At 36.3% G+C, this 13,817-nt stretch overlaps 2 protein-coding genes across 2 annotated transcripts; both read left to right on the top strand.

Moving 5' to 3' along the window:
• The first annotated feature begins 292 nt into the window (after positions 1 to 292).
• Positions 293 to 2,387, top strand: LOC106619851 (malectin-A). The gene is made up of 2 exons (XM_014238139.3): positions 293 to 963; positions 1,212 to 2,387. Exons 1-2 carry the CDS (start codon positions 589 to 591, stop codon positions 1,794 to 1,796), a joined length of 960 nt encoding a protein of 319 aa, XP_014093614.1. The 5' UTR covers positions 293 to 588; the 3' UTR covers positions 1,797 to 2,387.
• An 89-nt stretch (positions 2,388 to 2,476) lies between these two features.
• On the top strand, positions 2,477 to 4,151 carry Lrr47 (Leucine-rich repeat 47). Its single transcript, XM_014238141.3, has 2 exons — positions 2,477 to 3,280; positions 3,348 to 4,151. The coding sequence occupies exons 1-2, from the start codon at positions 2,708 to 2,710 to the stop codon at positions 4,032 to 4,034; spliced, it is 1,260 nt and encodes a 419-aa protein (XP_014093616.1). The 5' UTR covers positions 2,477 to 2,707; the 3' UTR covers positions 4,035 to 4,151.
• Positions 4,152 to 13,817: the final 9,666 nt, after the last annotated feature.

Below are 13,817 nucleotides of genomic sequence, written 5' to 3'. Positions count from 1 at the left end.
TCCGTTGTAAGTGTTGTGCTATAGATCCACTTTCATTTTGCATAGCCTCTAAAACTGTTTTCAAAATACCTTAGTATATATGGTATGTAGCATTTTTACACTAAATCAACGATTTTTGTAGTTATTAATTGAACGCATTATCTTGTTAGTCAAGTTTAACTGCACTCGAAGCACCAGACTGCATGCATAAGTAATATTCTTTAAGGAATTGTTAACAATTGTTCAATTTTAGGAATACTTATCGATATTTAAATTTCGATAGCATTAATGTAGTCAAAACTGACAATCACTAATATTCTGTGTGAACAGCTGTTGGCTGCGTGGGACATTGATTTTTTTTCTTTCATATAAACGTACAAACGAAACAACAAAAAACATTATAATATTTTGTAAATTTGTGCTCATTTATCACAGAAAACTCAGTGGAAACACTGTTGAAAGGTGTGTAAAAATACAAGTGTAACGTTTTAAAAATTAAGCCCTATGTTTAATGATTGCGAGCGTACTAAACGATTGACAACAAAAACAAAACTTTTTTGCGGCATATTTGTGTACGTAGCAATTTATTTATAAAGTATTAAATGCAAAATGCCACCGAATTCTACATTGAACACCCCGGTATTGTTATGGTATGTGTGTGTGCTTCTGACCTGCTTTTGTCCAAGCCTGGTACTGGGGAACCTCAAGGTCATTTATGCTGTGAACGCTGGGGGTCAAGAACATACTGACAAACATGGCATACATTACAGTGCTGATCCGTTACACGGACGTATTGGAACAGCTTCCGATTATGGTAATCATCTGCTATTGATAGGACGTGTGCCGGAACAAGATGAAGTGCTTTATCGCACTGAACGCTATCATACAGCAACATTCGGCTATACATTGCCAATAGACGGAGATGGAGAGTATGCGTTGATAATGAAATTCTGTGAAGTCTATTTTAATGAGCCAAATAAAAAGGTAAGCTTTAATTGATTCTCTCATTAGTTGGCAAATGTTATTTATGTTTATTTTTGCTTTATAGTGGGCGTTTTCTTTTTTGATATTCGTAATTGTTTCTGTTGATCCATAATATATTAGACATATATCTAGAATTATGTATGTAAACTGGCTAAAATTAACCTTTTTCTACCTTTCAATATCAGTTTTTCTATATAGCATTGGTTGCTGTTTCGGACTAATAACTTATGTATTTTATATAATTTTAGGTCTTTGATGTGATTCTGAACAACAAACATACTGTAGTAAAGGAATTGGATATATTTCATCAAGTGGGCCGTGGTACTGCTCATGAAGAGTATGTTTATTTCATCATCTCTAATGACCGCCTATACTACAAAGATGAACAATCGGACATACGGAATGGTGTAGTCCGCTTAGATTTCATTAAAGGCCATTATGATAATCCAAAAATCAATGCCTTTGCGTTACTCAAAGGTGATGTGGCAAATATCCCTCGATTGCCGCCCACATCGGATGATATTCTCCCAATAGATTCCGATATGGCAGTTTTTAACGATCGTGTCTCTGCGGAGGGTGGCGGCAGCAGCGAAATTTCATCTGACCACATACCGGAAAACCAACAACGTAGTAAAGATGTGCCGTCTTCAATAGATGATGATATATTTGATGAAGATGAAGATAATGAAGAAGAATCATGGACAAAAAAACGTAAGGTTAGTGGTCCACGGCAGCCAGACCCATACTCCATGGATGATTCTTCAGTTATGTTGCCAGTGTTCATAGCGATTGGTGCGTTTATACCATTGCTCTTTTGTCTCTGCAAGTTGTGATTTGTTGTTACGTTTTGTACGTAAGTTATTAAGGAAGAAATGGTACTAAGTGAAGCGGATTTGTGATCTGCGCGGCTTCAGTTCACTATCGTATATACTGAACATGTTGGAACACCGCATATTGTTGCCAAGTGCAAGAGCTACATTTAAGTTCATTATTTATTTGAAATTGCATCCTGATCTCCTTGGTATAAATATTTCTTTTTTTTTTGCAATATTTTTCTTTTTTTTCTGACACTTTTGCTTAAACTTTCCGTAAAGCTGTTATTATTTAATTTCACGTTTATTTATATTTATGGTATTTAAAATATAAAAAAAAAGAATTTTTGGTTGTGAAGTATAGTAATGCGTACTTATTACTGATATGCGTTTTCAATAAAAACGTTCAGTGCTCAATGAATCTTCTAAAAACGCACATTGTGTTTTAGCATTTCTTAGTTTATTTTGCTTAAAGTAAAAGTGACAATTTTGAATTATAAAACATTTTCGAATTACAATAATATTAATAAATTAATTATAACTCATAACTATAATTTAATGTATGTATCTACTAGTTAAAAAAATTTTGAAAAATAGATTTGTGTCAAATTGCTCAATATATTTGATTTAATTGGTGTACGTAAGTAATTATATTCTATTATAGTGTAACAATTACACTCATTCTAGTAAAAAAAACTATTGTGTATTTAGGAAATTTTCATTTATTTATTGGTAGACACTTATTCACCACTAATTCGTTAGTTTTTAACTTGGTGTACACCACGATGCGATGACATGAAGTTTGAAAGCCAATGTAAATTCTTTTGTCACATATGATGAACAAAACGTAAATAAATATTTCAAAGTTTACAAATATACGACAGTAAGAAAATTAAAGAAAATATCCGATGTATTTTTAACTAGTGTTTAAAATGAAAATCCTTTGTGAGACAGTTGTGCAAGATCGTGTAACGCAACGTAATCGTTCACCTCGCTATGTTAAATCCACTCTGGCAGTTGGATATAACAACTCCGTCAAAGACGTAGATGGAAACAGTACCAGACAACTAGAAATAATGCATTTTACACCACAGAATCAAGCGGGAGAAAGATTCAAAGTTACTAATAACATTGATAAAATATTTTCCAAGTTTTTGCGTGACGGCAAAGTTACCATTGGATTCAAAGTACCGGCGATAAATCTCATGATCAACTGCGATCCCATACCGTTGAAAGGTTTCCTACAAACTATAAAGCTTGGTTTGGAGGGAAAGGATTCAATAAACTTAAGACTGAATATAGCAGCTGCGTCAGCAATACCACAGCGCTCTAAACCACAAGAAAAATTGACGGTTTTGCGTCGTGGTGATTATCCAGTTAAAGGGTTTCCACGCACACTGAAATCATTAAAAATTTCGAATATACAGTTACTGAAAATAAGCTTTGATATTTGCTCCTTACGTAATTTGACTACGCTCGATTTAAGTGATAATCAAATTTCTAAAGTAAGTACTTTATAATCTTATATTATATTTAGGTATCTCATAAAATATTTTTTATATTTTCCACAAGGTGCCACGTGAGATGGGTCGTTTACCACTTGTGTCTTTCACTATTAACAACAACCAATTAGGTACAATTAATAATTGGGAATGGTTGCGCGGCAAAGAAATACGAAAATCTTTACGTGAATTAGATCTATCTGCCAATGAATTAAACTATTTTCCACTTGACCTAATACGCCTTGAGCAGCTGGTTGGACTTAAATTAAGTGATAATAAAATCAAACGATTGCCGTTTGGCTTCCGACGTCTTCGTAACTTACGCAACTTATATATAGCTTCTAACTTGCTTACTTCACTGCCATCCGATTTCAATCAAATGCGTATTGTAGTACTGGATCTTTGGGGAAATAAATTTGGCATGAAAATGGAGCATAATATAAGTGAAGCCGCCACTAATAAACTCAATTCTTCGCAATTGTGGCTTTTAGCAGCACGTGCAGTTTGCCAAAATAAACTGCCTTATTCCGCGGGCACAATACCTTGGTTGTTGGTCGACATTTTGGCTGAATCACCGCTTTGCGCTTGTGGAAAGCTATGCTTTGATGCTGCCATTTATGAGCGAGCTGTGATGGCTACGCTAGATAACGTAAAGACATTAGTTAGCAGTAGAGAACACTTAATTTATGCTGATATAGTATTATGTGGGATGAGTTGCGGAGGGCGAAAACAAATGATTTCTTATGAGCAACCTTAACAGAGAAGAGAGGAGATTGATATTTAAATTACAATAATATAATATAAGAGGTTATGTATAACTTTCGCTACATTCAATTGCAGCATTTATATTAAAATTTCTAATTTATTTAAAAAACATCTTTATTTTCAAAAATAGTAAAAGTTCTATTACAAATCAGAAATAGCATTTTAAATAAATGTTTATGATTTAAAGATCCATTCTTCCGACAGCTGTAATCATAAAAACAAGGAGACGCGTTCATTGTACAAAATATCGAATCATCTCCCTCACGATCGTTTGACAGAAGAAAGTGCCAAAGATCGAGGGGCGTGTTCAAGTCGCCTAGTTCTAAACAGTTCCTAACACATAACTTCCAAAACAGGGTTAAATCACCGAAATAACAGTCTTTGGCGGGATAAAATCCGGGTCAATTCCGGTAACGTAGAACCAGCTTTTATGGGAATGGTTTCCGAAAAGTGCACAGCACCACCACAGTATTTAGCGTCATAAACGCCCACCTAGTTTGTGGCCTAAATCAAAAACCACCCTGTAAGGACGATCCTAGTTATATTGGACTTGTCAAAAGCTTTTGATGCAATCATAAAACTTCCAGAACTGAACAGGTGGACCATGAAAAATAAACAGCAATCTCACCGATCTTTTTAGCTTAATCTCTGCAAAGAACCTAAAATCATAGCCCACTAAATCCACAGCGACCGTATTCACGAACTGGACGAAGGAGTACAGATTGGATCTAAATTGATTACATGGACGACATTGGCTACGAATGCAACAAACTTTAGACACGCATTGATCGCCATTCACAGTGGAGCCATCAACAACTTCACCGATTTCCTCACAGTGAATGGTGTACTTGAAGTTAAGCCCCCACCCATAGCTCGAGCTGCAACAAGAATCTAGAGGGACCATTGCGCAACTCCGTTCTCAATATTGACCTTGACATACCAAATATGTGCCCTGTATGCAATTAGTACCCGCATGACTCTAACCACCTCTTTGCATGCCTAATAAAACTCACTCATTTTACACTCCTCTTCCTATGGTCCGATTCCGTCGAAACAGTACGTTTTCTGAGTTTACTGTTAGGTGACTTCGATGACAACCAACTTAAATCTTATCACCCCAAAGGGTATTAGATAACCGCTACAACAACAAAAACAAAATTGGTACTTTGACGGAACATATGTATTATTTCCTGGCCATCGATTCCTCATTTTCTCACCAAGAAGCTGATTATTTGTCGGATCGACCGATATCGGACCAATATAACATATAGCTGTCATACAAGGGGAAGTTCGGAATCAAGTACTTGTATGGAAAGCTTTTTCATATGACGAAATATCTTAAAAAAATTTGGCATGAATTATTGGCTAAGGTAAGGGTCAATCTTCGAGAAAATGGTTCAAATCGGATCACTATAGCACATAACTGTTATATAAACAAACGATTGGAATCAAGTGCTTGTATGGAAAGCTTTTTCATTTGACAAGATCTCTTCACGGAATTTGGCATGGCTTATTATCCAAGGCAGTGGTGCAATTTTCGATGAAATTATTCAGTTCGAGTCACTATAGCAAAGTCACATTAGATCAAAGTTCTTGTAAGGAATTTTTGTTTATGTGTGTAGCTTCGGTGCAAGTGAAGTTATCGTTTTTTTTCTAGTTATAGTCTATCGTTCGTTCATAGATGCAAAGCAACTTTCCCACTTTGACTTTTCATTTTTACTGACAATCGTACAAACGCCAGTTTTATTTTATCATTTTGACGTCATAAGTTTTACTCCCCCCGTTATGCAGCTTTCGTATAACTTTGCATTGCTTACAAGTATGGAACTACACACCAAATACACATAAACACATACATATATACATACGTACTATGTAGTAGAATGTAGATGACTAGATAGTATTTTTTATGGTTCTAAGCATATTGAAATATTTTTATGAGCAGACATTGTGGTGTGCGCTTAAAGTGGACGTTTGTGAGCTTAGAATGAGAAAAAAAAAAACAACAACAATTACAGCCTGCAAACCATTGTCAAAAAAGTTGATGTTTGCAAAACGATTTCAATGCTTCAATATTGACCAAATGCATAGCTGTATCAGACATTTTTGTTGTATATAGTATGTAAGTATATGTATGTATGTACATATGTATATATTGAATGGGAGTTTGTGTAGGTGGTGAACTAAATAAGGGAATCCTCAACCGGGTTAGTTGATGCATTAGTATGTATTAATAAAAATGGAAGCTTAGGCAACTCTGATTTGCTTGTTGGTAGCCTGCCGAGGAAACAAGGAAACTCGCTTGCAGCCTTGTTCGACCAGTCCCTTTTGCCCAAAGATATCAAAAGTTGATTACGAAAATTTCATTTGAGCAATAAAAATAATAATACCCACACTCAAGACAAACAAATAAACAAATATGGAAATTGAAAATGTCATTATGTATATCACGTCGAATGTTAAGTGGATCAGTGTTTATTAGGGTTTTACACTATGTGAGGTTTAATCTTTCGACAGATTTTTTATGCAACAATTTCAGTTAGTCTCACATTATATTCGTACGGAATCCAATATGCGGAGCCAATCAGGTGTTAACAAGGATTTCGGCAATACACTCTCAAAGATGATAGCTATAATTTGAGAGGTTTGCTTTAGTCGTCCTTGTTAACAATAAACTAATATAATCACTGTCAAGCTGTCTTGGATTCACCAGGTATTAAAGAGTAGCGATTCGAACACATCATACTAGCTTTTCAAGCAGAAAATTACACATACATATATGGTAAAAGCATTATGCAGCTGGAATTCTCTCTCAGCGCCAAACATCTTTTTAATAACTTTTCTTTTCTGGCAGACAAAGTTTTGCTGTCGTAAAGAAACAGCTGCCAAACATACAGTAATGCACAGTCCGGGTCGTATGTAATCTTCAGCGTAAGTTTAAAATATTTTATAATAAAATTTGTAAATTAATTTGTTGAGAAAGAGCTGACGAAAATTTAGAGGTTGGCATATGTATGCATCACTGGTGCCATGTGCAAGTGCGCAACCGCTGCAGCAGAGGTGATTCTGGACCTCACTCCGCTCCATATCGTTGTGGAGATGACAGTAAAAAGGTCTATTTCAGCCTGTTGTTATCAGGGCATGGTAAGGACAGGGTAATGAGCGCCAGAAACAAAGTGTCATTGGAGAGCATCTACCGTTGGGACTATTTTCTAGAGACGACATTACCAAGAGAATTTACTTTGAAAAGGGATTCAAAGTCTTACTGGGAGGCGAAAGTGAATGGGAGGACCCCATTCTTGAGGAGTACCTTCGTAGAGGCATAATGTAACAGTTCGATAGTACCGAAGCCATTCTTCGCTGTGGGCCGCACACTTTACAAGAAGAGCTACGGAAAGGGGAAAGGGCCAGTAGAAAACGGCACTGGGAACAAGTGTCTGAGCTTCGACAGGCGAGACTATTTCTGGGAGAGTTCGATACAAAATGGTTTACGAAACTAATCGCTCTTCCCAAAAACGAACTAAGGCAGCTTGTGGGATTTTATACATGTCACTGCCGGCTTCGGTATCATCTGAACAAATTAAGGTACTGCTCCAGGGATCTGTGTCGCTCCTGTGACCAAATATTAGTGACACCCGGAAACATACTCCTGAATTACCCCGTAACCGCAAGAAGAAGGAGTCATCCTATCAGGCAATTAAATCCGGTGAGAGAACACGTCACAACTATTGAGACGCAGGAGATTTACAAAGCCTCTTTGATTTCACTGGGTTAAACGACGTGTTATGATAACTGGAGAGGGCACAATAGACGATAGGTCGCGGTTCATTCCTCAATTTTCAATCTATCTATGTATTAGATAATTAGCAAAGGCTTCTCGAAAAAGCGCTTCGTGTAAAACTTCAAATGCGTTTTTCTCAAATTATGTTTTATGAACACGGTATATTAAGTTCGCTACGATATTTGTAACACCCAGAAGGAAATGTCGGAGACCCCATAAAATATATATCTAAACGAACAGCATGACGAGCTGAGTTGATTAAGGGGTTAGGGGTATTCAGAATTTTTAGAAGGCAGCTGCAAGAAACTTTAAAATCGTTTTTCTCACAACTATGTTTTTTGAACTGGTGACAACTCGAAAACCGCTCAGTAGATTTAAATGATATTTATACAGCTTTTAGAGTACATAATAAACTCGGGCCTGAAGCGAAGGATTTTGGACGAAGGATCAAAGGACTTATGATTGTCACCGCAAAGACCTTTTTTTGGAACTGGGTCAACACAGACAGCTATAACTTTGGAAATAAAATTTTTTTTTTTGAAATTTTCGTGACTTAATGTCCAAACATTGTATAATAATGTCATATTACAACTTTTGTAAAATAACATAATTTAATAGCAAAAAAAAATTACTGAAAATTCTCATTTTTTCGTGCCTCTGACTACCCCTAAACCCGTCTGTATATACTCGTGCCTCAGTTTTTGAGATATCGTTCTGCAATTTTGCGCATATCCTTTTCTCATCAAGAAGCTGCTTATTTGTCGGAGCATATAGCTGCCATACAAACAGAACAATCGGAATAAAGTGCTTGTGTGGAAAACTTTTTCATTTGACGAGATATCTTCAAGAAATTAACGCTCGGGTTATTGGCTAAAGCAATGACGCAATTTTCGAAGAAATTGTTTAGAGCGGATCACTATAGCACATACATATGTAGCTGCCATACAAAATTATCGATCGAAATCAAGTTCTTGTAAAGTTTTGTTTTGTACTTGTGAAGGGTATTATAACTTCGGTGTAATTTTCTTGCTTTTAATACTTACGATTTTTTATAAACAGTAAATTTTTAGTTTTTTTCAGAAAATTCCTGAGGCCGCCACTTTGTTAATTTAAAAAAAGTTTCGATCAGGCACTAGATTATCTATTAATGTAACAAAATTTTTTGGTCCCAACGATTTTAGATGAATCTCCAAGGATTAGTGATGGTTACCCGCTTGGAGCTTCGGTTCGAACTGGATCTACACATACAGCCATTACTTAAAAAAAAAAAAAATACTTTTTTTTTAAATTCTCTGAAGTCAAGTCGAAACTTTATTTAACGTTACTATTTTTTTACTTTTATAAAATAAAATAATTTACTGGCAAAAAATTATTATTTAAAATTGTAATTTTTTCATGTCTCTGACCACACCTAACCCTTTATGCAACTTTCTACAGCAGTTTCACTTAAAGTTGAAAGTTGAAAAATGCTGATAAGAAAGCAAAAAAACTGTTGCAATTAATGCAATTTGCATTGTTCATTAGATGTCTTTCTATCATTTTCCATCATTACTAAATGTATCAATAACAAGAATTTCATATAACAACTTTTTCCTCTTTGTTTATTGTTGCTGTTGTCTTTTGTCGTAATATGTAAGTGCACTTTGCCGATTACATGCAAACATGGAACAAATTGTTATCAGGCTTTTATTTGATTTGCACACGCGCCTAGCTGTTTATTTTATTTCTAATACATATAAATGAAGGAAGGGCGTGCCCATTCCTACGCCCTCCGCAATGCATTGCCTCAAACAGGCGGGTAACTAAAACAAAAGCTAAACCAAAGAATACCAGAAAACAAGTGCTTTCACCCTATTGTCTCTGCAGTGCAAATAAAGTAAATACAATTTCTAGATGTTTGTTGTGTGGCGGACGATTTGCGTGCACTCAAAATCAAAATCAGTATTTGCCATTAACTTTGTTTTCGGATTTGCATTAAAAAAAAAAGATTTTGCGAAATCACGGTAATTTTTCGACTGCCCGACGGTACTGTGGGGAGATTAGAAATTGATAATACCTTCGTGCCTTCGTGGAGTGGCAGCAAACGCGCACTTCTCACAAAGTTCAGAATTATTTACTCCATTTTGTCGTATGCCTTTTTATAACAGTCATCCGTTTCCGGTCTTTTCTTTTTCTTTATGAAGTTAATGTCTTTGGCGCGCGTTCGTTTCCCGACTGTCACACGTTGTGCCACTATACATTCCCCCACTTCATAGGGTTGCTTATATGTAGGTGGCACTACCTTGCTTGGGGTGGCTGCATGGGTCGACTGAATTTGTCCGGAAAAGCAGGCCACATTTCAAGGTATGAAAGGCGGCAGTTGTTGGTTGGTGGAGCTGTCACTTAACGACGCCCGGCGTTGCTACCTGGACTCCCAGTAGCAGCAGCGGTCGCAGACAGCTCGCTTTCCAATCCAAAGCAGTCGGCAAATATGTGCATAAGTATATATAGTATTTTGCTTGCATTTTCAGCGTTTGCTGAAATTTTATGCGTTTCACTTGTGCGGCAGCCACGTCACTGATAAGCAACGCAAAAGCGTTCACAATGTCTTGTTGCCGTCTAAATGCCATTAGTAAACTGTCGCGCAGCACACCCTCACTCCTTCATGTTATTGTCTTCTCCCCCCACAAAACCACGAAATGTCATAAAGTTTTGCCGACGCACGCAAATTGTGAATAAATTCTGTTTGCTGGCATGTAAGCTGAAATTGTTCTTGTGATTACCAGAACGCAGCTGATACATCGGTTGGCAGTGAAATTCCTGTGTTTGGGTAAGTTTGTGATTTGCTGGTGCTACAAGTATTACGTGTAAGCAACCACCATTTGCTCCAACGCCCAGGTCAATGCTTGCTTGACTTGTAAGAGCTGGACTTTTTGGCTTATAACACGATTTTTTAATACAGTTAATATTTGTTTTATCCGCAAAGAACTGGGAATTGGGGGGAAAAATAAATATTTAAGGAAACATAGTAGAAACATAGTAGTAGTGGGGGAGAAAGGAATATAATGCAAAAGATGATTAGTTGCATTCTTTGCCAGTAAAGCCAAAAGGTCAGTAAAGCCGTTCTTAATTGTTGGTGAGGATTAGTCCATTTACTAACTATGACATATTTTTCAAAGTCGCACCATAAGAAAGCTGCAAAGCCAATAAAGACATCCAATATTTGATAAGTAAAGGGTGCGTTTTTTAGACATGTGGGTTTCAAGACGAAACAAAATTTATATAATTTAATGTTATGCGAAGATGTTAGCTTTATTATAAAGAGGGTTTGGCATTATATTTTAAAAATGATTTTGGGTCAGTGACCGTCGCGGCTGACTCGAATTAATTCTACGCGAGAGGCCCAATTTTTGATCACCTTTTGCAGCAATTGGGGTCGTCTGGTAGCAATAACGGGCCGAATATTCTCTTTCAAAGCATTAATCGTCTCGGGCTCTACTGCGTAAACAAGCGATTTCACATAACCCCACAAAAAATAGTCCAGCGGTGTTAAATCGATCTTGGTTGCCACAACGCTCTCACTAAAAGCTTTCTTCATTAAATTGCACGAAAAAGCCATTAATCGTGACTCTATAGTGTTCCTCGTGGACTGAAACATTATACGTATGGCTGACTTCATTATGACGAAACAAACAATGAGTTTTTGAGGATGTAACGGCTTCTCAGCAATAGCTTGTGGATTATAATCACTCCAAATGCGACAATTTCGTTCATTAATGTACCAACTCAACCAAAAATTAGTTTCATCTTTGAACGGAATTTTCTTGTGATCGGTTGCCATTTCGTTTGGGCAATAGCGTCTTCGGTGCGCACTGTACGGCGTCTCTGAAGATGAGCATTACCCATTAGAGTAAACATGGTGCGAAACGTTATCCGTGATTGGTCGAATTACCGACTCTGTTGGGCATTTATGGCGATCCAATATTGGACGCAGCGCCCAGTACTTGACGCGAACGGGTCCATTATTATATTCTTGCAACATGTTGCTACAGAGTAATAGTTTTGTTCACCTAACGGTTGTTTGTATCACCTAAAACTAAACGAGATAGATATGGATTTATATATATATATAAATTAAGAGGATGACGAGACGAGTTGAATTCCGAGTGACTGTCTGTCTGTCCATTCATCCGTCTGTGCAAGCGATAACTTAAGTCAAAATTGAGATATGGTAATGAAACTTTGTACACGTCTTCTTTGATAAAGTAAGTAAGTAAGTTCATAGGTGGGCGTAATCGGACTACTGCCACGCCCACAAAACACCATTAATTGAAAACTTATAAAATGCCATAACTAAGCACCTAATTAAGATATAAAACTGTAATTTGGTACAGAGGATCTTAGTAGAAAGGGGCACCTGTGGGCTGAAAAAATGAGCATCAGGACCACGCTCTAATGTACTGAAGTTAGAATAACCTAATTAGCTTAGGACAAATCCTTTAAGAATCCCTACCGACAGTGCGAAAATGGATGAAATCGGATTATAACCCCGCCCTCTCCCCATATAACGGTTTTTTTTGAAACTACTAAAAGTGCGATAAATATATAAATGAATGCGCCATAGATATACAATTTTACATCCGCTATGGTACGAGAGGGATATAGGAGCCAATAATAAATTTGGTCAATGGGCCTGGCACCGCCTACATTTAGGTAAAACCCATATCTCGGGACCTACTCAGCCGACATCAACCAAATTCGGTACGTAATATTATCCTTTGTCAAACAGTGCGAAAATGGACAAAATCAGACAAAAACCACTACTTTCCATAAAACACAGCTTTAAATTCCATCTGATTCTTTCAGTTTTTAGTATAAGAATAAAGAACCAATCAATGTATCCGGAGAAAAATTTGCAAAATTGTCCAAATTGGACCAAAACTATTCAGCCTCCAGATACCCAATATGTGGTCCCCATTTGCTGTTGCGAACTTTTTATCGAAAATGTCGGTCAAACTGTGAGATATATTATAGAAAGGATTAATATAGTATATAGTATATACATGACTTTACTGCTGTCAGATATGTATGTCTTATTTGATGATGATTTTTATATAATTTGACAGGAAGTAAAATATAGGTATAAAACTAACTTAGTCTGTGACCTATAATACAACTTAATAGGATACAAATTTGATTGCAATCCATTCACGATTTCGTCGCAAAATTAATGTTGAATTGTTTCGCAACATTTTTAAAATAAAGGTTTGCCAACATCTGAAGGCTTTGATCCTGGTAAGTTGCAAGAGCATGAAATGTTCGATTACAATTGAACTTAGCTCTTCCTTACTTGTTAAAGGATAAATTTATGTCTTATACATATGTTCGAACACAAGCCTTGTGCTTAAACATTGTTTGGGAGTCCTTTTTCGATCGGATCTGTTTCAAACACAAACTTTTGCCATTATTTTTTCTAAAAAGTAAAGCTTTTGTAAATACATACAGGTTGGTTGAAAAGTGTCTGCGCTCGAAATGAAAAAATATTGTTTTTGGTATGAAATATATTTTTTAATTTAATATAATCCTCCAATAATTTTATGCCATCCTACTTGTATAATGACTTTCCGGAAGTTATGCAAAATACTTGTATACGGTTGTAAAAGCTTCTTCATTTGACGAAAAACGCTTTCCACGAAGGAATTGTTTTAGGTTTCTGAAGAGGTAGTAGTCGCTGGGAGCCCAATCTGTTGAATACGGTGGATGTTCAAGCAATTCGTACTTTAATTCGTTGAATTTTGTCATTGTTAAAACACCTTTGTGAAAAGGTGCATTGTCTTGATGAAAAATGATTTTGTTGTGCTGCAAACCAAGTCTTTTCTCACGAATTTTTTCATCTAGCTGAACCCAAAGGCTTTAATAATATTCAAAGTTGATTATTTTACCTTTCTTCAGATAATCAGTCAACAAAATTCCTTTTGCATCCCAAAAAACTGATTCCATAAACTTCTTTGCTGA

Source organism: Bactrocera oleae, chromosome 3 (genome assembly GCF_042242935.1).
Source record: "Bactrocera oleae isolate idBacOlea1 chromosome 3, idBacOlea1, whole genome shotgun sequence".
Taxonomy (NCBI): Eukaryota; Metazoa; Arthropoda; class Insecta; order Diptera; family Tephritidae; genus Bactrocera; species Bactrocera oleae.
This window is presented reverse-complemented; position numbering and strand designations above follow the sequence as displayed.